We start from the raw sequence: 25,435 nt of genomic DNA on the forward strand, positions 1-25,435 counted from the left end.
TAGGCTTATTCTAAGTGCAACTTAATTGTGGTGGATATATAAAGAAAAGCACAGTCAAGTTATTTTAAATTATTTAGAAGACTTCTATGCTGCTTTTTTTTTGACAATCACTTAAATGGATACTTAATGATCAGAATATGCCAAAGTGGTGCTATTGAATTGCTAAAGTCCACCTTATATTAGCTGTATTTTTTCAGTAGCAAATATAGTGTTAAATCATTATCATTATTTTATTTAATATAACTCAATTTAACTATGTAATTTAAAGTTGTTCTAGGCCATCATAGTCTTATGAGAAAGTGTGGTAAATGGGGAAATGGGGTGTTAAGGAGCTAGTCATTTTTGAAAGGAAAGTTACACTTAACAAACTATTGCAAGCTCATTCCCATGTGTATGGCCAGAGGTTAGAATAGAAAAGGAGAATGTGCAAGTTAAATTAAATTGAAACAGTACAGCATGATGACATATGTTCAAGGATCCTGAAGATGCTGGGTGAATCTCACATTGATTAGATATTAGTTTGAAGAATTAATAGAGCACTGGAATGGTCACAAAAGATGAAGGGAGAGCAAATATAGTGCCCTCATTTGCATGTAACGCTAAGCCAAAACATGACTTTGTGATAACAAGCAAACATGCTTTTCCACCTCCCCACTAATTCCTGCTAAACTGCACTGAACTAAGCAGTGGTTTTGCTTAGCATGTCATTGGAATATGGGCTCATGATACAGTGGTACCTCGGGTTACAGACGCTTCAGGTTAGAGTTGCTTCAGGTTACAGACTCTGCTAACCCAGAAATAGTACCTCGGGTTAAGAACTTTTCCTCAGGATGAGAACAGGAATCGCGTGGCGGCAGCAGAAGGCCCCATTAGCTAAAGTGGTACCTCAGGTTAAGAACAGTTTCAGGTTAATAATGGACCTCCGGAAGGAATTAAGTTCTAAACCCGATGTAATGGGATAATGAGCTGCTTGTGCGTAAAATGCAAGTCCTCAAACCTCTGCCTGCGACGGAGCCCCTCCAGCATGGCTGCGTCAGTCGCTAGCAGAATCCGAAAGTGGTCTCTTACGGAATCTCTTCCAGCATAAAAGCTCCTTAACGGAAACACGTCTTCTGGACTCTCGGCGTGACAGTTTCCGGCGAGGAGTGGGTGTCCCTATAGGAGGTCTTGAAACCTCCCCACTGTTTTCGCTGGAAGTGTCTCTGAGCCATCCCTCCGACTCACTTTCCCCTGGAGCCCCTCCTCTCCCCCTGCTGGTTCCCTCTCCAGCTGCTAAGTCTCTCTCAACCTCCGGGAGCCTTTCCACCTCCTGTCTTTCCGATGGCAGTTCCCTGACACCCGAGATACCACTGTATGGCTGTTCTCCAGACAAACCACAAGCTGTAAACCATAGGACAATCCTTGGTTCAGCTTATGATGTTTCTGTAGAGAGCTAAACCACAAGCCCATGTTCATATGACACACTAAGCCAAACCACTGTTTAGCTCAGTGCAGCAATAAAACAATTGAGGAGGAGCAAAGAGTGCTTACATGTAAGCTTATCCATACTAAATCATGATTTAGCATAGTATTATGTGTGAAGCACAGTAGACGAGGAAATACAAATTTTATGCTTGATTTCTGAATTTGGGAACTATTGGAGCAAATACTAACAGTATATTAGCACTTTTAATTTCTGAAATAGTGATAAGCAGCCTATATGGTTTAATAAAAAAAATATTTCAAGGCCAGTCTAATACTTTATTTGATAAAATTAGTTACATAGAGATAAGGGGAACAACCCTGGATATTTTAGGTTTAAAGTTAAAGAGGGCTTTGACCTAGTTGCATTTAAACTTCGCAGGGCATTACAGATGGAGAGAAGGTATTTAATCCTGAGGTCCCCATTCACATAGCATGTTTCTGACTGTTTCCTAACTGATCTTGCTAGTGGATTTTGAATAGCCCTAGACAGAATATTTTTATTTATTTTTGAAATGTATATCACACCAGTATGACTTCAGAGCCCTTGAGCGCTTTTTGTATTGCATTGCCCCAAAATTAAAACAATTGGTTCTGTTGCAAATTTGGTCTCTTTGTAATGGATAGTTAAGAGATATGTAGTATACATTGTAACAGCCATTCTACCTAAAACAAATACATTTTGGGTTGGCTAAGGATGAATATTCAAGTTTTGTACTTATAGGACTTGATTCAGTTAAGAACAGGAGCAGCGTGTGTACATAGGAATCCCAAAAGGAACTAATTCAGCCTTGTTTTCCTTCTCCCCTGCTAATATGAGCACATAAAAGTGGTCTGGAAGACAGCACTGCAAGGAATTGGAGGTCCATGCATGACTCCTCCATTCCTGTTGAATCCCTATTTCTGCATCATTCAAGTTACTCCTGAAGTGAGCATAAGTAATTCACATGTTGTAAGGGGCAAGATGGAGAAATTGGATGTGCACAGAAAACTCCCTTCCCTGCAGTGGCCCCTTGGCTCTGCTTGTGGTGCACCTGAGCTCCTTGAGCTGGCAGAAGATGGGAAAAACAAGGCTCTATAGACTATGTTCCCACATTCAATTAGTTGAAGCCCACGGTTTTCAGTTGCAAATATTAATATTGGTACAGTAGTACCTCGGGTTACATTCACTTCAGGTTACATACGCTTCAGGTTACAGACTTCGCTAACCCAGAAATAGTACCATGGGTTAAGAACTTTGCTTCAGGATGAGAACAGAAATCGTGTTCCGGCAGCGCGGCAGCAGCAGGAGGCCCCATTAGCTAAAGTGGTGCTTCAGGTTAAGAACAGTTTCAGGTTAAGTATGGACCTCCGGAACGAATTAAGTACTTAACCTGAGGTACCACTGTATTAACAAATATGAAAGACGACACACATTCATAATCTAAGTAATAGAACTTTAATATTGGTATGGACAAATAGTAAAGACGTCATGCATTATTAGCTTAAGTAAAATAACTTTATAATAGCAAAGAATGCTGCATTTCCAATTGCTAGCAGCTGATTTATTCTCCTACTTAAATATTTGGTTTCCCCTCCACACACACACACTTTCCCCAGCATTTTGCAGATTTAACATTAAAACCCTATGTGTCACCTTTGACTAGGCTTAGTGAAGAAATGTGTTGTATTAATTTTGATGTATTTGCCACAGTAGTAACATTAAATGTAGCTAGCAATGGTTAAACCTCAAGCATCCTCTTTCCATTAAGCAGTAGCTTAACAGAATGCTTAAACTGTAGAGCAAACTGTCATCAGGAGGAGCAAAGCGGCTGAGGTTTTCCTATATCCCACATTACTCAGTTCCCAGAGCCCTGCTGTGTAGTTGTTCCAGTCTCCAAGAAGCCTGTTAAAGAGCCCCCAAGAGCATGTGTCCAGCCCTCCATGTTAATAGTTAATTGGTGAGGATGGCAAGATGAGAGGACAGCCGAACATGTGGTCTCTCAGTCTCAAGCACTAGACAGACTTTTTAGTTCTAATAACAGCAGCTGCTCACATTCTCACTACTGAGCTTCTCACAACTCTGTTGCTGGGATTTGTGAGTGGATTAAAAAAACGTAAGGGAAAGATCTTTGTCTAAAAGACAAAAGTTTTCCTTGTTTCACCTTTGCATAAAAGAGATTCATGTGCAGTTCTATATGTCTATTTATTCAATATTTCCAGTAGAATTAGCTTATTTATTTATTTATTTAATGTATTTATATCTTGGTTTTCAAGAGCACCCCTTACAAGGCAGCTTACAAAAAAAAAATTTAAAACAATAAAACATCTCCTTTTTTTAAAGCATGTTTAAGAGTAAAACCACTCAAGGTGTATATAATGCACACAATTGTTTAGCAAATGTAACACAAATGTAGTTATTATTTATTAAATTAACACAACAACTTTTCTCCTATAGCCTTTAGATTAAATAATCATTTATGTTCTGTGTTGTTTCCATGGGAGTTTATTGCATTGGGCAGGAACTGTCAGAAAAATTGGGTTGTTAAAGACTGGGGAAACTACAAAATTGGTTTCCTAAATTGCTTTATTGCGAGCTGAATCAAAACTTACCACCATAGAGGCCAATAATACAATATATTCTCCAGGAAAGTGAATTGGAAGATAACCCTTTATAGTGCTTCTATTTGCTGTGATCACTGAACAGTCTAAAATGTCCAGTCAGAGTGATAGACATCTGTAAGGTCCCTGAGCATTTTGTTGCTATTTGTGTTTGTATATCTTTATCATCTGTGTCTTGCAGTAGAATAACATCAAACTCTACAAAGGGAAGCTGTATAGGCTTGGATCTAAAGATTGGATGAATGGAACTCACTTATGCCACAGCCCTGAAAAGCCTCTCCTGAGGGTTGAGAAAGCTCTTGAGAAAGACCTGGGATGTGGCCCTGGGTTCTGCAGTGGAAGGAGTAATTGGAGAAAAACAAGCAGAGTTCTGCCTGTGCAAGCTGTCTCTCCCCAAATATCTCCAATTTCCCTTCCCTATTGTCATATTCCAACTCTCTCAAAAGTAGCTTCTTAAGGAGCACAGGCAGTTGCAAGTTGGGGGCAGGAAAGCCCCATGGTGCATGAGCAGTTACAATTTGCTTTTCTGCAGGGTAGTAAATAGTGATTGGAACTATATCTGCTTGGGGGAGAAACTATACTATTTAGTCCTGCAACAAACAGTACAAATTGCTAATTTGTTTAGTTTTGTTGTAGGATCCAACTAGTTAAAGTGAACCTGTTTCATAAGCGGATAGAATTATTACTCAGCATATACCAAGGGAAACTGATAAACGAAAAGTCAGTAGGAATAAGCCTTGTTATATTCCTCAAGGATTCAGTGAGGTACTGTTTAGTGTGGTGTTTTCATTATTTCATATGATATGTTTAAAAATGTAGATGGTGAATTATTTATATCTTGCGTCTTTGAATTCACTGAAGTGAGTACATGTTACATTATGTTTCTCAGTCGAAAGAAAACCAGAAACAAACCTCTTCACATCTATAGACTTTTGTGTTCATGCTGGGTATTATTGCCTCTAAAGTCTCTTTCAAATCAATTAGAATATTTTAGAACTTATGTTTTGATTATCAAATAGAGCAGGCTATGTGCTTATATATTTTTCTGTGCTGTTTTATTCTTTAAGCATTTTTATTCTTGGAGGTAAAGAATACCATATAGAACTAATATTTTTTATTCTCTCTATTTTTAAAAATTAAATTTATTTAAGATTTCTCATGATTTCCCATCTTGTAGTCTCTGTACTACAACAGAAAAATGTGTTTGGTGCTCTTCTAGAGGAAAAATATAGAACTTAGTTTTCATGGTACTAAGACTAGATTTGTGCTACTTTATTTTCTAAATGTAAATAAAAGAGAGCATTTTGATGACTGCACATGGAGTTATAGAAGGTCATAGAATTGTGGGATCATGTTTGCCAGGTTGATAGTAATTATGTAGTAAACCATTTTTTGCCTAAAAAAAATATATTCTCAATATTTCAACCATGTACAAAAAAGTAACTTGTCCTGGACAAGTCACATACCCTCGACCTAATCATCTTTAGCAGGTGTAACAATGAGCATCTCCTAACCACAGCGCTTTCACAAGCAAGTTTCTCCTCCTTTTCCTTAGTTGCCTGTGAGTATGATTAAGTATTACATCTGTACTGGCATGAATAATTGTTAGGCTGATGTGGTTTCCTTCTTAACACGGTTTTGAAATCAGACTTCAAAGCTGATTTCCCATCTTGGTTAAAGGGATCCCTAGTTTTCCTTGACAACAGTTAACAGTAGTCAGGACCAACCGAGATTCACTCTAGAGAGGAGAGAGGCTAGAGGGCGTAAAACGTTTTGCCATCTCCCAGTTTCATAGCTGCAGTTACCATGTTCCTCCCAACTATTACCTCTGCGCCAGTCCACAGGAAGAGTTTTATGAAACTAAAACAATGTTTATCTGAGTTCCTTAGTGGAAGCTGTAATAAATTATTAACTTATTTGTAAAATTTCACACATGTTATTTAAGAAGATAAACCATACTAAGCAACAAAAATAGCATTGGATTTTTGAGCAGAAGGAAGCTTCACACAAGGGAATTCCCTGCCCCAAGTCTACTGCAGTCCCTTGTACCACCTACCCTGTAAAAACCTCTCCTCAGGGTGGGGAAATCTTTGACAGTAGCTTGAGATGGGGCATAGAAGCTGCTGGGTGAAAGAAAAATCACCCAAAATTGGGTGGATGGCATGTTCCACAAATTCTGTCATCTATGGAAGATTCCTTGTACTTCATTTTGATCCCCCTCCCCACTGTATTACTATCTGATCTTGGTGATAAGACTGAGGGTGGTGGGGACATTTTGACAGTTCTCAAATACTTTTTAAAATTAACTTTGACATTCAGCAGTAGATTAACAGTGTAATCCTAAACATGTCTACTCAAAAGTATTGAGTATTGAATTCAGTGGGACTTACTTCCAGAATTGCAGTCTAAATTGTCTCAAGAAGATTGCAATCTTCTTTCCTAGGGTCTTTCAAGAAAACACATTTTTGAAGGACAGCCTTAGAGCTATATAGTCTCTTTAAAAAAAATATAGATTGAAGTATATGATTCACTGGGTACACTTCAATTTTGTGATTCTGAGATTAGCAACAACAAAACCAAGTTACAGAACAAATGTGTTTGTCTAATCTGAAATAAATTGTAGGGTTCTATAAAATAACTTGGTCTTGTTTAAGCAAGAGTCAAGATTTCAGAATGAAAACTGCAGCATTGATTGAAATTGTTAGATGTTCTCACAGTATGGTGAGTACTCATCTGTTTAGGCATATGGAGTATTTTGGCTGCTGAGCTAGATAGTTAATATAATGTCTAGCATCCAAGTATGGACACAACTGTTACAAAGGCAGAAGGCAGGGAGCTCATGTATAGAGCTTATTTAGACAGTTCTGAGAAAAGGAAAGCGTCTAGTAAGAATAATTAGGATTTGATTATCTGTATTTGGAAAATGAAAGTTTGGTAATGTTTATATTTCTTGAATGTTTTGTGTTATTTATAAATAAGGTGATGCACTTTTGAAAACCACTGAAGAGTGTTTGCTGCTCAAACGCAGCTTTTTCCAAATAGAACAAATAAACATGATTTTAACATTTAATGTATAGTCAAATTTCTGCAAAATACTTTTATAAAGTACAGACTATTGCCTTATTTTCTTAACACCTACCTGCTTATCTCTATCTTTTAGGTCTGTTCTATTAATTACATGATAATTATGATATAAAGGAATGTTGCATCTTTAATGATGTTTTTGTGCCCTGTGTAGTTAAGCTTTAATGCTAGGGGGAGGGAGGGAGATTAAATTAGCCTTCTAACCTCTTTCTGTTCCAGACTGATGATGGAAAATAAAAGCTCTTAGCCACAAAATGTAACACTTAGAATTAATATTTAATTACTCCAGCAAATTGTACACTGTGGCTGAAAGCTTCCAAAGAGTTGTTAGTGCCACAATTGACCTACAAGTTTAATAATAACTCACTTCTTGAAGCAAGTGCCAGTTCAGCATAGTGGAGCCACTGTAAGAAAGTCCTGAGAGATTAAAATCAGCAAACCAAATGGCAGACGAGGATTCCTGGGATGGAGCCTTCTGGAAAGCTGGGAGCTGGAGTAGCTTTTCAGCCAGGATTCAGATGAGAACAGTGGGTGAAAAAAACTGATCCCTCCTGTTCTGGGAGTTTCTGGTTGGAGTCCAAAATCCTTCGATTGATGTTTATAAAATGGTCTTACTTCAGCTTATTAACTTACGTTGCAGATCAAATAAGAAATGTTTTTCCAGAGTCTTTCTGTTAGAAGCTCTTCAAAATCCATTCTCCCTACTCCTCCCCCATGAGCTGTGTTTGCATGGCATGAGATTTAGAAATGTCTGTATCGCATGTACTTTAAAGTATATGTTGTGTCTCATTCATTATATTTACTTTTAATTTCTGAAACATAAACAGTACGTTTCATAGTTCACATTTTTAAAAAGGTGCTGTTTAATTGTGCAATTTAAAGCAGGAAAAGCTAGCTGATAAATCCTTCAGCCTTCTCTTTTCTTAAAAATTATTTTCGTAAAATAGGGCATCATGAGTTCAGAAATGTGAAAACACACAGCAACAGACCGAAGAAGGAACACTTTGCATTATTTATTGGCTGCATCATTAATATTTAAAGAAAAACTAGTCATTAGTTAAAAATTAAAGCAGATGAGGGCCTTGCCAGCAGAGGGAGCAGTCATGTCTTCTGTCAGATTCCCATCATTTCCCCACCTATTTCATCTTTTTTCCCAGCCAGTCTCCCATCTGGACCTAGCTTTGGCAGCCTGTTCCTGATGACAGGCTATAATTTTATACTCAATAAGGGATTAGTGTAAACTGATTGTAAAATTCAGTATCTTTAACCTACCATTTGATTACAAACATCAGATGGATGCTCTGCTTGATATTTGCTTGTTGGTGATTGCATATGTAGGCAAGTCGCTGTTTGGTCCTCTATGAATTACTTAATTCCCTCCTTTGAGGAAGCAGCAGAGATATATAGCTATTTCAAATGCAGCACATTTCTTATATTTAAACTGAATCAGAAAGAGGTACTTGGTTTCTAACAAGAATTCAGATTTCCCAAAGTCATTCTGCCTCTAATATTATTTCTGTCTTTGAAATGCATAAAAAATTAAAATTATAACTAGTAAAGCAGTATTTCTATTCTACCTTGACTACAGAAAAACCCTGTTCAAAATATGCTACATTTTTCAGACAACTGACACAGGTATCCAACCTTCTCTTACTCAAGTGTCTTGTCTGTAGTATAAATTAAATATCAGTGCTAAGGATGTTTTCTTGGAAGAGAGTTCTCTTGAAACCAATAGGATTCTCATATCCATCCTTCTTTATTATATATGTAAAAAAAATATATATGTTGCAGACAATGCTGGAAGCAATAACACTGATTGGATGAACTTTTGTTCATATTGGAATATAAATTTTCATAGCTCAGTAGTAGCAATCTGATTCCATTTTTGGTTAAAGTAGAACCCATTCCTTTTTGTATTGGACTGACTTTCCCCAAAAATCCCCCCATCCCTACTAAACCTAAAGGTCCCCCTTCCTTGGCCTAGTCAAATACTGAGGTGTATGCACAATATTTAAATCATATGACCTACATATAATTTAAGAAGAGGGCACACATGGAATAGAGAAACCAAATTTTTGTCCTACATTTTGCTTACATGGCCTCAGGCAAATGACTTGATTATTATGTGCAATTTTCTGTATCTTTAAGATGACAAAACGGCTTATTCTATCCTGTTATTGTGTTTTGTAACCCTGACTGTGTAGTACGTTGCATTTATTAGTAGTTTTACTCCAAAAGTTAGTGTGCTTGCTGTTTTTCTTAATCTATTATTGCCTCCATAGATCAAGTTGTACCTGGACCAAATTACAATTCAGAACTATTGCCCTCTTCATCAGATACATGAAGGGTTATTATGTGTTGGGGGAAGAGTGTAACCAGTGAAGTCAAAAAGAAATGAAATGCAGACGGTATGAACAGAGATAAATATATTATTAACAGTAACTATTCACAATAAACAGTTACTGTTGATAACACAGATATCCTGGCATTGGCACATGCAGTACAATTTTTTTAAAAAACTTTGTCTCAGTTCAGTCTTTATGATTTGCAATTCAGCAGTTTCATGTTGCAGTCTTTCTTTGAAATCCCTTTGTTCGAGGATGACCTTTTTAAGATCAGTTACAGAAATATGTTCCCACTGGTTTCTGGATATTGCCATTTCTGATGCCAGTAGACTGACCTGGTTGTCCTTTGTAGAATGCAGATAGTGGCCTGCATCATGTTGGAAGCTAGGGTTGGGTGATACCAGCTTTTCAACATCACGGTGTATCGCCAGCCAAACATTTCGGTTTGGCAATATACTGCAATGTTGAAAAAACAAGCTGCATTGGCCTCTGCCCGTGAAGCCCTAGGGGAAACTGCCCCAGCTCTCACGTCAGGAACTGAGGCGGTTTCACCCAGGCACTGGAACAACACAGCTTGTTTGCGCAGCTCAGCTGGGGAGCGGGAGGATTCCTGCTCTCCAGCTGAGACAGCCCCAGTGCTCCTGCCGCTCACACAAGAGCGGGCACAGCATCAGGGCTCCTTTAACTGCTCAAAGTGGGGAGCTCCAGCCACACTCTCCTCAGCTGAGCAGTTTCAGGGAGCCCCCCCCCCCCCCCCGGCACACCAGCTCACAGGAGCCAGCACCAGGCTGGGGGCTCATTTAACTGCTGGGCTGTGGTAAGGGCGGCTGTACACTCCTCATCCGAGCAGTTTAAAGATGCAGAGGGAGGAACAAGGTTTATTGGCGCCTTGCTGATACAGCTTGTTTCTCCGTCTTCATCGTATGAGGGCGGAGTGCAATGGCAGTTTCACTCATTGATATATTGCTGGTGAAACTGCCGCTGCTCCTGAGTCCCTCTGCTAGCAGTGCCACTGGAAGAAGGAACCCTAGCGGCCACGACTAGCAGAGGGACTCAAAAGTGGTGGCATTTTCACCAGCAATATACAGTACCGCTGAGTGAAGTCCTTGGTGATATATCGCCCAGGCAAAAGCTGATCAAGTGAATGAACACCAGATACTGTGAGTGACATTTGGTTCTGCAGTAGTGTTGCCAGATTAGACATGGGGACGAAACTGAGCATCGGGATGTTATCCCTGTCTTTGTACAGTGGTGCCCCGCAAGACGAATGCCTCGCAAGACGAAAAACTCGCTAAACGAAAGGGCTTTCCGTTTTTTGAGTCGTTCCGCAAGACGAATTTTCCTATGGGCTTGCTTCGCAAGACGAAATGTCTTGCGAGTTCTTGCGAGTTTGTTTCCTTTTTCTTAAAGCCGCTAAGCCATTAATAGCCACTAATAGCCGCTAATAGCCGCTAAGCCGCTAATAGCCGTGCTTCGCAAGACGAAAAAACCGCAAGACGAAGAGACTCGCGGAACGGATTAATTTTGTCTTGCGAGGCACCACTGTATATCTGTTATGTTGCCTGTTGTTGCTGGTAATCTATGATGCATCTGCATTTGGAATACTTTGTACAGTTCTGGTCACCTCACTTCAAAAAGGATATTGTCGAGTTGGAAAAGGTTCATGAAAGAGCAACCAAAATGATTGAAGGGGTGGAGCAACTCCTGTAAGAAAAGGTTGCAGCATTTGGGATTTTTTTTTTTGTTTAGAGACAAGTTTGTATTATTCTTTGTGGAACTATGCTTGAATACCTCTCAGAAAATACCGCTGCTCATGTTCTGAATGGGCTCATTCCTGGAACATGAGACCCTGCCTTTATTGTTAAAATTGTACTGGCTACCAGTCTGTACCCAGACTCATTTACTGATACTGATTATCTAAGGCCTAAATGGTTTGATACTATGATACATAGAGGACTAAGGAAACCTTGTATTACCTTTGTCTGGGGTATGTCAGTGCTAGAGCAGTGTTTGGGAATTTGTTGCCTTCTAGAAGCTGTTGGACTCCAACTCCCATCAGCCCCAGCCTGTAATAGCCAGTAATCATGGATATTAAGAGTTAGTTCGGCATTATCTGGAGAGGCATAGATTCACTATTCTCTGCAGTAAAAAAAAAAAGCTTCAGTGTGACTACTTCCAGATTGTGGAAATCTGACTCAGGAGAGACTCTGGCTGAGTTTTACTCGCTGGAAAACCCACTACTTTCTCCCCTTTACTGGACCACAAACACAAACTTACTTTGTCTCTCCCCCAACCTCCAACACTCATTCTCTTCTCCCACTGGAGAAGATAGGCAAGGAAGCAACACACATGCTTAGCTTTTAGGAGAAGTCTAGCCAAACCTGGCTAGAAAAAATTTCTTCTACCAGCTTCCTCCCATTCACAGTTTGCAGAATCCAATACTACATTAGCTGCCTTGTAGCTCTTTCTTCAAGTGAAAGGGCAGATGTAAGTACAATCAGTGGCACTAGAACCAGTCTCTACAGAGAAATGCTTCTTCGGCATCTATTCAATCTCCTTTGTGGTACCCCAAAAAGATGACGTCTCTTGGAGAGCCATCCTGGACCTAAAATTTCTGAACCAATAGGTAACCTACAGGAAATTCAAAATGGAAACTCTTTGTCTGTCAAACTCAGCAACGTCCTAATCCATCACAGATTCCATCATAGTGAAATCCAGCATCAACAGACAAGGAGGCACCCAATTTTGGAAGCTTCAGGCAGAAGTATGTCTCTTCCTCAGCTGGACAGAACACAACATCCAGTCAGCCGCAGTCAAGCACATCTCCAGTCTCCTGAACATGCAAGGAGACTGGCCAAGACTGCAGGAAAATGGACCAAGCAAAATGGCAACTGCATTCGGCAATTTTCCATCAGCTTCTGTCAAAGTTCAGCCAATGCCATGTTTGCTTCAGACTAGAATCATCAGCTCCCACGGTTCTTTACCAGATTGCCCCGCTCTTCCCATGGCCACCAGGTCTTTTCTTCCCTCCACTTCCCATTATTCTGAGGGTCCTCCAGAAGATCAGAGAAGAGCTCCTCATCACACCATTCTGCATTCTGGTCTTGTTGTTATTGGTTCCCTCAAATACTCCACCTGGCAGTCTCCTCTCTGTGGTACTTACTTCACAAATCTCCTGTCTCAGGACCCAGTTCTTTACCTGGAGCCCAACTGGCTCCAGCTGACTGCGTGGAGTTTGAACGATGACTCTTTACCAAGCTGGACTTACCTACAGATGTCTTTGCTACACTCCTACACTCCAGGAGGCCCTCCACCATCCACTAGTACCAATCCGCCTGGGAAACCTTTCAGCTCTGGTGTGCAACCACAATACACTTCTCCAAGAAAGTGGAAGTTTTCCACTATCCTTTCCTTTCTCCAGGATGGCCTTGGCAAAGGCCCTCACTCAAATACCCTCAAATGGCAAGCAGTGGCTCTCTCTTCTATCCTGCCATAACCATCCACTGCCCCCCTCTCATCCCATCCACTCTTGAAATGATTCCTTATAGAGGCAGCTCTAAAGTGTTCTCTGACCAGCCACAGATTCCCATCCAGGAACCTCTACAAGCCTCCCTTTGAACCACAAGGGGAGGTCTCCTTCAAGGTCTCATTTGTAGTGGCCATCATTTCAGCTCGCAGAATTTCAGAACTCAGAGCTCTGACTACAGCCAAGCACCTCTGCGCCTTTCAAAGTCAAACGCATCTGATAGCCTGGTTGGGTCTAGTTTAATAATAACAATAACAACAACAATAATTAACAATAAATAAAAATTTAATAATAAAGAATAATAATAATAGTTTGTTTGGATTTTAGTAGATATCAGTGTTTAGTATCATTACATGTAGGGTTAGTTTGGATGTAGTAATACTGGCCTGATTAACAAATCATAGTTTATTAAGCTACAAACAAGTGTCATCCCTCCCCTCCTTGCATACCAGTTTTGCTTTTCCTATCCTGGCTAGTTTAAACCAGTTTCTCATTGCATCTGAACAAATAAACTGTTGTTTAATATCAGCTTCCTAACTAGTATAGTTCAAAAACATCTGGTTCTTTATTTGAGGGTATGTATTGTATCATTCTCAATGTCTCAGTCACTGGAAATGAGAGAAAAGCAAGTTTTATTCTGATCAGTTGATCACAGCATAAGTATAAGCTACTCAAATGCAGATTTTTCATGTACAGTGGTACCTCTGGTTACGAACTTAATTCATTCTGGAGGTCCATTCTTAACCTGCAACCGTTCTTAACCTGAGGTACCACTTTAGTTAATGGGGTCTCCCACTGCCACCGGTGCACGACTTCTGTTCTCATCCTGAGGTAAAGTTCTTAAACTGAGGTACTACTTCCAGGCTAGCGGAGTCTGTAACCTGAAGTGTCTGTAATCCAAGGTACCACTGTATTTCTTACCAGGATAGAAAGGCCTTGTTCAGTCCTTATTCAGGAAGAATGAGCTCAGTTAGTAAGTATCGAGAACAGGGACTCAGGTGGTTGTTGCAATGGAGAAAGTACCTTGTAAAGAGAGGGGGAGTTGTTTTTAAAAACAGACTGTTAAGTTTAGAAAATGAGGCCTCTATGGTTATCAACTGCATTCTGAAAATACCTTAACCGGGGGAGGGGGGGCTGCAATAGAGGATTTGACTTACAAGAGCAAATGGCTACATATTAAGATTGGAAAAGAGTAGCTTCTATTAGCACTGCCAAGTTATAGGAAAGCCTTTTTGGAATGTCCTAGGAACAAGGAACTGTCCAAGACTTGAGCTGGATAAATTTATGGAGGGTATCTTAATATTCTATTTTATTCAGTGCAGAATTCAGCGGCCAGATTGCTCATTGGGACAAGAAAAAATTGAGTATATAATGCAAATCCTGGCCTGACTTGCAATGGCTGCCAATTAGTTTCTGAGCCCTTTGACCTATAAAGCCTTAAACAGCTCAGGACTGCAGTACCTCAAGAAACGCCTCTCCCCATACAAACCAATGCAGACCTAACTAAGAGAGCATTCCACAAGTGTGGAGCCACCACAGAAAAGGCCCGTTCTCGTGTGATCATCATCTGAGACCCTTCTTTGTGTTCCTCCTCCACAAGAGGTCTGGAGGGTGGCATATGAGAAAGGGCCTTTTCTGTGGTGGCTCCCCACTTGTGGAATGCTCTCTTAGGGAGGCTCGCCTGGCACCTTTGTTGCATATATTTAGTCACCAGGTAAAAACATTCCTCTTCTTCCATGCCTTTGGCTAATTAAACAATCTACAGCCTTCTAAGCTGTGGGGAGGACAGTATTTATGTCTGTTACTATGGTATGTATTTCTGTGTTTTCATATTGTAAACCACCCAGTGATCCTCAGATGAAGGGCAATTTTATCTTTAAATATACTTTTGAGGTCATCCTTTGGAGAGATGGGACATCATTATGCCCCTAGAAGCATATTATTATATATATTAGCATTCCCTTTTGGAACATTAATAACAGGAGCCAGAAAACAGATTTTTTTAACCACTTGAACGTTCTACCTGTAAACAGAGGGGGAGAGTGAGCCCTTATAGTTGAAATATATCATAAAAACCTATTGGGCACCCCCCCAAGCAGAACATTTCAATCTGCATATTAATCTGAGAATTGTAAGCCAGTAGGGCTTTGAACTCAAAACCAGCAGCTTCCTCAGGTTTCTGTCCTTGTTAACCTCCAACAGAAACAGTAGCTTGAGGAATCTGCTCATGGTGGTGCAGCATGAAAGGAGGTCCCTGGATTCAGACACTTCCACGTCCCACTGCAGCCTTCCCTTCCCTAGGAGATTACCTCAGGACCGCAACACCTCAAGGACTGCAATACTTCTCCTCATATGAACCTACCCAGACCCTGCAACCATCATGTGAGGCCCTACTTCATGTGCCTCCTCCATGAGAGGCCTGGAAGATGGCAACACAAGAAGAGGCCTTTTCTAGAGTAGCTTCCCATTTATGGAATGCTCTTCCCAGGGAGATTCAGCTGGTGCCTTCATTATATACCTTTAGGCACCAAGCAAAAACATTCCTCTTCAGCCAGTCCCTTTTAAATACCCTTTTAAATGTGTTGTGGGGGAGGGGGTTATTGGTTTATTTCTGTTCTTGTTTTTATTATGTATTTTGTATTTATTTATTTTTAATCTTGTATTTTTGTATTGTGAACTGCCCTGAGATCTATGGATGAAGGGTGGTTGAATGAATGAATGAATGAATGAATGAATGAGTAAATACAACCCCACCCCCATTTACGCATGTTCAATATGTGCATTGCGTAAACCCCAGACCCAAAAACGTCACAAAAAGAGGCGGAATGGCACGGGGTGGAAAAGGGTGTTTGCAGGTTTTTTAACAGTTTCAAATATACACAGTTTTACTGACGCACGTAGTGGCTCGGAACGTAACCCCCATGTAAATGGGGGTGGCTGGCCTGTAAATAAATAAATAATAGTTGCATTAAGATCTGCATCCCAGATGTGCCCCACCCAGCAGTATCCTTTTGCATGTGTGGATCTGAAGGAATGGAAACCTGCTTCTGCTCACATACTATCCTTGTTCTATTGGGGGGGGGGAATATTACTTATTGTTTACAAAATGGGAAATTAATATTCATTAGTGACTGTTCAGTAATTTGAATATTTAAATATGAGTCATAAGCTTATGTGTATCCCAGTTAATCTACCAAAACTTATTCTTTTCTGTACAATATGGGTTCATGTTCAAGTCTCCCACTGACATTTGTTTGCTTGCTTATTAATTAAATTTGTATACTACCCTTCATCCACAGATCTCAAGTTAGTTCACAACAGAAAAATACAGTATAAAATACCTGGTAAAAACAGAAAACAATAACCCCCCACCCCCTCTCACAAAAGGGTATCGGATATTAATCAGCCCAAAGCCTGATTGAAGAGGAACATTCTCACCTGGCGTTTAAAGGTGTATAATGAAGGTGCCAGCCGAACCTCCCTGGGGAAAGCATCTGGGGAGAAATGAATAGAACTTGAAAATGCTTAACTTTATCCTGGTTCACATGGCACCTTAAGCCAAACCTTGACTCAGCTCAGAATGGTGTAGCTGCAGAAAGAAAGGACTGGTGAGAGGAGCAAAACAGCTATGAGTTTCTCTCTGAGAACCCTTTACAATTGTGCCATCTTGCCAAGCCAAGCTTTGTCTTGGTGTGTTGTGCAAACCAAGCCTTTGATTGGATTGGATTGGATTGGATTGGATTGTGTATGTATACATAACGCTTCCTTCAAACTATATTCTAATTTTAATAATAAAAATTACATTAGAAAACATTACAGTGTATTCTCTGGCAGAGGAGAGGTAATGCTTCTCACATTTTCAATAATTTCTAGGTATTGATGACCTATTTTTCCTTCAAATTGTCATTGAGAATATAAAGGGCTGCTCTTTGAACCTTAATTATCTTTTTCATCACAGGTTGTGCATTTTGTTTCCATGTTTTACAGAATAAAGCAATTATGGAACGTGTTACAAACTTGTCAGATACGGTAGTTGGTCTTGAATCATTTATTGGCTCTGAGAGAGAAACCAATCCATTATACAAGGATTACCATGGTAAGTTCCGTCCTTTCCTTAGCAATGCAAAAAGTGTGCCCTAAGTGCTTCTAGGGCACTTAGCAGTTTACCCTGCAATTGGAATATCTGCCATAAAGTAGCATTTGATTTCATTTTTGAATATGCCTCTTAAATGTTTCACCTTGCTAACCAATCTTGATTTAGACATATTTTTTTTACTAAAGTGCATTAAGGCTGCAAAGGAAACATGGCAACTCCTTGCATGTTGTCAAGCTGTATTACCAAGGCATGGCTCAATCAGATGTACATCTCAACAGGCAGGCTTTGGGGAATTCACATGCAGAGGAGGCTTGGCAATTGTCTGACCAGTGAGCTGAAATTGTCATGAAATCAATAGTTTTGATCTGCCAAGTTCTAAATAGAGAACATGAAGAACAGTTATATATTTCGGTGAACAGACGGCTAAATGATACAGCACAAAGGGAGAATTTTATTTCTAAAGATTACCAATTAGTTTTCTTGAATTTAACTACGACATGTTTTTAAAAATCAGAAGAGTAGAAGTGTATGGTACAATTTAAATTATATAGAAAACCAGTTTTGCTGTAGAAACTTCTTGCAGTCAACTTTTCATGTATTTTATCAAGAATGTCTAACAACATTTTTGTCTGGATCCTTTTGTACAGATTTTTGTGCAAGTTCTTGGAACACACTTTCAGAGAGTTTAAACGTTATTAAGAGTCTAAACTGAATGACAAACAGTTTTAGCTAATCCAGAACAGAGCTTTGAATGTGCATAAATTACCATTATTATTATTGTACACTACTGTAGTTCCATGGAAACCTCCAGTCCAAAGACTGAGCTGCTTATTTGAATCCTGCTGTAAATGTTGTAAGAATGTGTAAATGCTCTTCGGCATAAAATGAGAAAACGCAGCTTGGATGGAGTAGTGGCAACTTATTTGCTTCAGCTTGATTAGTCCTGTACTTTTTATGTAACAAACAAATCTCTTTAAATCATTTCCTTAAATAACAAAGTGAGTATCGGAAATGAAAAAGCTATTTTAAAAAATAGCCTTTTTCTTTTCTTTTTTTACTTATATAGGTCATGTGGCATTGGTTCAATTAAATACAGTCCTACAGATTAAATATTGTTACTTTTTAACAGTTGTGAAGCTATGTAAGGGAACACGTATATTTTGTAATGTGCTTGTGTTCTTGTTTAAAATGTTGTGTTCTTTCTTAATCAGTAACAAATCGTTTTTTCTATAAATTATTCCACTGCTTAGTTAATTTGTAACTTTTTGAGACTTCTGCAAAACATTCAGGGATTTGTCTTTCTAAAAATCCTTTGTCAAGAAGTATATTGCTCAAAAGTGGAAAGGCTTGTACATTAAAAATTATGACTTTTACATTAGTAGCTTTATAATTTAATAGCATTTGTTTTTACAATTTCAAAACATTGATAACTTGTGACCTTGCATCACAGTTTACTGCTTTTAGCATGCACACACTTCCTGAAGGCCATTCTCTGTTTGCTGCATTTATATGCACTTTACTCCTGCACTAGTTTCTAAAGCACTGTGTGTTAGTATTAAACTGTGCATAACAATTCCTTTGTTTTGAAACATAAGCATGTTTAATAGAACATTGAACAATGGGTGTGGTTTGATTTCTAGTTATTATTTTCATGTCAACAGCTTTTACTAGATAGATAACTGGTTAAGTACACCAAAAACATTCTTAAGCGGCATCCCTCAAAAGACAGAATTGGGGCAGTGATTTACCACTACCATTTGAAGTGTACAGAAACATTAGCCAAGAAACGTGTTTTATATCATTTGGTTAATCATATTTACATTGATCTCACCCCAATTTGAAATGCACTGGTTGTGATCCCAAGAAATAATTAATGCACTAATAAGAGCACTGTGTGTTCAGCCAGCATTTTCTTTCCAAGTTTCCTCTCTGTTAGCTCCCAGTCTAAAGATGCAAGCTGTTTTTAAACTGAATAGTAGCTTGCCTCTTCAAGAGTAGATGTTCTAGCTGCATATATATTGACCCTATTCACACACAAATTGCTACCTTGGAACTGTGGAACCCAGTTTCACTGGAATAATTGTAGTCTACTTCCATGTATTGGCACTAGTCCAGTTAAAGGTGGGCACAGCTGAGTTTCCTTGAAACCGGTAAGACTTAGTCCAAAGTAACTGAATCGCTTCTCTTGGTTTCAATGAGAATTTGTCACTAACTTTAGACAGATTAGGTCTGATGTGTTTAAGATTGTCTGAAGGAAAAAGTTTGCATTTGCAGTAAGTTCTACAAAAATAATTCTAGCTTTCAGTAATTTAAGAAAAATACAAATTATAACATTCAGGGGTTTAAAAGATGTTTAATTTTTTTAAAGTTTTGGTCTCTTGTATAATAGTGTATTCAGCAACATGTACTGTTTCTTAATTTCCCCTAAAAACAGCTGATTTTACTTCACAGTTGAAAAGAGTGTTCATTTTTAAAACAAGGACTGCTTGATAAAAATGCCATTTGAATTGCCCAGTATTTTTTATCTTTATTCATTAAATTTAAAACAAATGTAATGTAACCTTTAATTGTGATGTCTTGTAAAATATTTCTCATTTTCTATTGTGGAAAATGACCCTTTGGTTGTTCAGAAACTATATTAAGCTGCACAGAAACCATCCAGCATCCTTGTCAAAAGAAATCAGCTTGAGACCCATCTGACAGTATGCAGAGCTTGCAGTGTGCCCAGTATTGTTACAAAATTCCTGCAAGCTCAATGAACATCTTGCATGCAGAAAATAATTTATGTTGGGTTTATGTCATGATTAAAATTTTCCAGCAGCATATTCTACAACTCTAGTTCCCACAAGACTTTTTAAAAAGTCATCTTCAAGGTGTAAAGCAAAATACTTTTCATTAGAGCTTCACTGGTTATCAGTAACCCATGAGCCTTGCTTTGCTGGCTGCTTACTGGTGCATTTAATAAAATAAAGATCACTCAGTGGTGCCGTGGGCAGCATGCAAGGTGATAGCCATATTTGCTTACTGTAAATACAAGGGAAAATCACACACAAACCGGCTGTAGTTTTGACAAGTATTAAGATCCCTCTTTACATCTGTACCTCTGTACCAAAGTGCAATTAGTTTTCCTCGCACAAGGATTTCTGTTTATCTTATTCTGCTTGATTACTTGAGTATAATCGCACCGTTTGCTTCATTGCTCCTGGTCGCAAGCTCCAGTTTTAAAAGGGGAGGATGAGTGTGTGTAAATATACTGAATTCTGCTGTAAGACATTAATTTACGCATCTGGATATCAGCATTTTCTTAATTCTTTTCCTCTATTACTTTTCCTTTTCACAAGGTTTGATTCACATACGCCAGATTCCTCGGCTTAATAGCTTGAGCTGCGATGTGTCAGACACGAAGGACCTTGCTTTTAGATTGAAAAGGAAGCTATTCATTATTGAGGTAAGGTTTTTTCCTGTATATATACAATTCTGCATGAAAGATGAAATCTTGTCTTAAATGTTTAACCATATTTAATTTGTATCAGCTATTTAGCTGGCTTTTCATGCTTGGGAAGGTTTTAGAAATTATTGTTTTTATTATTAAAATGAAGTCAATTTCTGCGTTACAGAAACTGAAGTATCCGGAAACCATTCATTTTATTTTCAAACGAATGTATAAAAAGTAGGCCACAACCTTCAATAACAAAGCATGACATGCATATTTCTAAAGACGTCAAGAGCTTGTTTAATTATATGGTAATGACTTGCTCTTTACTTGTTTTAGTGAGTGGGACAGTGTTTACATCTTATTACCCCAGTTGAGGGTTTCTAATGTGCAATGCTGCCTAAAATTGAGTGTGCTGTGAAGGATAAGTGTCCTTATCAATATTCAGAAACCACGTCCGTTGCATTACTGGAATCACCTTCAGCTCTTCTGTGTCATTTTAAACACAGTATCATTTACATTAATGTCCTTAAGTAAATTTTCTGCTGAATTTAAACTTTTCCCCCCTGACCTTTTATGCATAGTCCGCAGAGAAGGCAATAACACAAAAAGATTATTTTGTTTTAGGCTTGCTAAAGAGCAAGTGGACACAGAACTATTAAGCAATTAGAGCTGATGTATTTATTAACCAAGTAAATGCCGAGTGAAAAAAGAGATGGCTTTGGGAGTCATCAATACAGTCTCTACAGCTTTTAAACAAAGACATAAAACAGCCAAGCAGGCCTGACAAATCATTTAGTTTAATCTCTTTTCAAATGAAAAGCTGTTAAGCAGGCCACTTGTCTTAACTGCTTGAAACCATAAAAGGAAGAATTGCCACCAATATATTAGCATATTTTTTACTTCATCACCAAATGATGGTCAATGTGGCTTGGCACTGCTTTGGTGTTTGGGATTTCACCCTTAAGTGACCACTTTGGCCCTTATTTGACCCTCTGCCCTCTTTAGCTGGCCACTTGATAAGGTAACTTAAGGGTTCTCTTTCTCTCTCTCTCTCCATCTCTCTCAGTGTCTCTCCACAATTGCAAGTTGCACTAACCTATAAATTGTTGAAAGGAGCCTATCAAGTGACAAATTAAAGTGCCCTCCTCCTAATAATGGTCATCAATGTCCTTAATTATCTAGTCCTATTGAAAGTAGTTAATAGTTAATCAAGAAGCCAGTTTTTCAGGCAGGTCATCTCTGCATGAGTACTTGAAGTTTCTCAACTAGAGATGCTCCCTTCAAAAGCCACTTAAAGCCAAATATGCATGATGAAGATTGTTGTGTCATTTTTTTCCCCTTTTAAGAGATTGTGATTCCTCTGTGGGTTTTTCACTTCTCAGGAAAGAATACATTTAATGGAACTAAACACTGTACTGTAGTAGTCCATTTTAACATAATTTCACTTCATCAAAAGGCTATTCATCTTCTGATTCACTACTACAATAAGGGACCTTAATATTCATGCTAGAATTTAAAATGTAGAAACTGTAATTGTTATCTGACACAGGCAAACAGGCAGAGTATTTTCTTACTGTGTTAAACTTCCATTTAATATATCTCTGAATGAAACAATTTTGATTTATTTTTCCACAAGGAAGCTTGATTTAGAAGAGCTTTCCTCTATAAATAGAATCTCTGATTACTGTTTTCTGTTGCTCTAAATTTCAAACCCAGAGCCCACTATACAGAATTTCTGGAGCCTAAGGGTAAAGGCATTTGATTTAGCAATGTTAAGGAGCCTTTAGACAAGAAACTGTAGACATGCATAGATGACCTACTTGAATAATATCATCCCTCATTGTTCAAGACTATGCCCATTATAAATGATTTTCATTCTTGCTGGAGAAAAAGCTACTACATTATCACATATCCGTCTTAATTTACAGCATTGCCCTGCACTGGCGTTCTTCTACTCATATTTTTAAATTGCAGAATGATAGTATAAGTAAGGTAGTATAAAGCATTGGCTACATAGCTCATGTAACCGTAGCATGGAGGTAGTTTTAAATTTTAAATCGTATTAAATTTAAGAATTCAAAAAAGGAAAAAATAAAAGGCCCTTTTCATACCTGGATTAGAAATAAATACAAATAAATACAAGCATCATAAATTATACAAATTATAGCAAATTTTATAGACGTGTCATTTTTAAAAAGAGTAGAGAAAGTAATATAGCATTCTTCAACAGGGGGTTAAATGAAGAGGTTGAAGGTTATAGACAAGTAGCAGTGTACACAACATTCATACGGTCATTGTGTTGAAAGCTAACAATGTCTCTGAAAAACAGATTAGAATCTTGGTGTCGGAATTTACAGGTGACTTAGAACATAACTACTTCAGCTATGTTTTCATCACTAGGCTATTGCTTGTCAAGTAACAACATGAGTACACGGGATGAGTTTTCTCAAATTCCTTAGTATGTTATTAGTTATCCAGTCTTATCATAGGGTCCTTTACAATGTGCTTATTAGCAACCAGCTTGTGTCATATCATCATTACCATTATAAAGAGGTCATACTAGGCAGTCTATTATTTTTAATGTTTAAGTACATGTTAATGTGGAAAACTAGAAAATGTAGTGGCCTTTGGTAGTGGTATGTAATGTATGTATTTTTGGCAATATTGATTGGAATTTAAAGTATGCCTATGTGTACATTTTTACTCGCTTGTTGGAAATGAGATAATGATTGTGCATTCTAAGAAATGTATTGATATTTCATTGCATTTATACATGTTTTAAAATACTAGTGCATATCTCTTTAAAAATAGAGACTCACAATTTTGAAGTTAGCTTGTCTAATCCTATTTCTTCCTACTTTGGAATCTTAATTAGAAGGAGATAAAAACCATCATTTGACTAAATTATTGTCTTGAATCTGTAGCAAAAGGTATAATCCGCAATTGGGCCAATTAGTGTACCCCATAGTTAGCTATGCTGAGGCAGGCAACTTGATTAGATCTGACACCAGCCTAGTTCCCACTGTTGTTTTGCCAGGTATGATGGTCAGACTTCAAAGGGCTTGAGGCATCAGCAGGGCAAGGTTTGGAGGCCAGCTTAGGTCCGGTCGTTAATCTCTCTGCTAAAACCACAGCAGCCATCACACAAAACAAGCTTACACGACACAATCATGCGGTATTAAAGTTTGGGTTGAGTCATGCCAATTTGCCTTTGATTTTCTGATGATTGAGTAAAAGATGGCTACATGACTAGACACATACTAAAAATGTACTGATTAGGTAAGTTCCTTAAATATTTGAAATATTTTTGATTTTTCAGTAGAATAATATGACATGCTGTTTAACTTAATGAAACTCTCTGACAGAAAAGGGCTTGAAATACAATTTGTATTTAGTGTACCTTGAATTAACAGATCTTTTGCCACATCTTATGCTTTTATTTTATATAACTTGTTCCTCATCATTTCAGAGACATTTTTGTAAAAGTTATTTTTAAAAACTCAGCAATGTGTTTTTGCATTAACTTCAAACAGAACTTTAAGGGAACTATTCTTTTCCTTGGACATCTATGCTAAGCCATTCACATAAATGGAATTTCTTCATAATTATTTTCCACTTAAATGCTGAGTAAAGTGCTGTTCAGCTGATGTGATTACATAAGTGTTCCATTCTTCTGCATTCTGATTTGTTGAAATGTTGCAGTAATGGTGACATGTTTCCATTCTGAGGAAAGCCTAGGGCTGCCTTGGTATTATTCCAAATGATTGAAATTGCCATCTTGCTGACTTTCCCTCAGGCTGCTTTAGGCCTGTTTACTTTTGTATTTCATTCTCATGCTCCATCTGAATTTGGCTAGCAGGGCATCACTACCTGGTTTGACAAAACAGTTGAAAAGAATACTCAAGATACTGATTAAATATTGTATTTCTGTCTTATCATATACAATTCGTTATTTAAAATTAAGATATATGTATATATGGCTGCAATCCTAACCTCACTTTCCTGGGAGTCGAAACCAAATAAAAAAAATTCTTCCAGTAGCACCTTAGAGACCAGCTAAGTTTGTTATTGGTATGAGCTTTCGTGTGCACGCACACTACTTCAGATTCCTGGGAGTAACCACTTTGATTACTTACCAAATTCAGTAGGACTTACTTGTGAGTTGACATGGTTAATTTGGGCTGTGTGGCTACTTAGATTTGATGGACTGTAACTTGTTGTTAGTTGTTTAAAACAGCATGAAGGAAAGGCAAAAATGAATAAAATTAATTCATTTTAAGACTTACATGTTATTTTGTACAAGCATGTAAAACTATTTTGTGTTTGCATCTCATTATTTTAATTATCTTCAGTGGAAATCACAATTACAATTATTATTTTTAAAAGGTAGTATAGAATTATGCAAACAAAAAGACAATTTAGAACATGCACTGAGGACATTATATATAAAACAATCTGCATGAATTTGTGTTGCATTATATTTAGTCCATTATATTTAGGACGCGGGTGGCGCTGTGGGTTAAAGCCTCAGCACCTAGGACTTGCCGATCGAAAGGTCGGCGGTTCGAATCCCCGCGGTGGGGTGCGCTCCCGTCGCTTGGTCCCAGCGCCTGCCAACCTAGCAGTTCGAAAGCACCCTCGGGTGCAAGTAGATAAATAGGGACCGCTTACTAGTGGGAAGGTAAACGGCGTTCCGTGTGCTGTGCTGGCTCGCCAGATGCAGCTTGTCACGCTGGCCACGTGACCCGGAAGTGTCTGCGTACAGCGCTGGCTCCCGGCCTATAGAGTGAGATGAGCGCACAACCCTAGAGTCTGGCAAGACTGGCCCGTACGGGCAGGGGTACCTTTACCTTTACCTATATTTAGTCCAAGAAAGAATACATGCA

The 25,435-nt window shown here is 38.5% G+C and overlaps 1 protein-coding gene and 1 long non-coding RNA gene across 4 annotated transcripts in view; both read left to right on the forward strand.

Moving 5' to 3' along the window:
- Positions 1-25,435, forward strand: part of ELP4 (elongator acetyltransferase complex subunit 4) — a 147,349-nt gene that overhangs the window by 51,198 nt on the left and 70,716 nt on the right. For 2 of the 3 annotated variants that reach the window (XM_028729672.2, XM_028729689.2), the window contains exons 8-9: positions 17,005-17,113; positions 20,455-20,561. In XM_028729672.2, the coding sequence (XP_028585505.2) occupies positions 17,005-17,113; positions 20,455-20,561 (216 nt within the window). Of the gene's footprint in view, positions 1-17,004; positions 17,114-20,454; positions 20,562-23,586; positions 24,590-25,435 lie in introns of those variants that run through there. The other variant, XM_028729681.2, reaches the window with a different exon arrangement.
- On the forward strand, positions 9-9,554 carry LOC144327966 (uncharacterized). The gene is made up of 2 exons (XR_013393150.1): positions 9-8,781; positions 9,429-9,554. It is a non-coding gene; the product is annotated as an uncharacterized LOC144327966 (long non-coding RNA).

This window comes from Podarcis muralis, chromosome 1 (genome assembly GCF_964188315.1).
Source record: "Podarcis muralis chromosome 1, rPodMur119.hap1.1, whole genome shotgun sequence".
Taxonomy (NCBI): Eukaryota; Metazoa; Chordata; class Lepidosauria; order Squamata; family Lacertidae; genus Podarcis; species Podarcis muralis.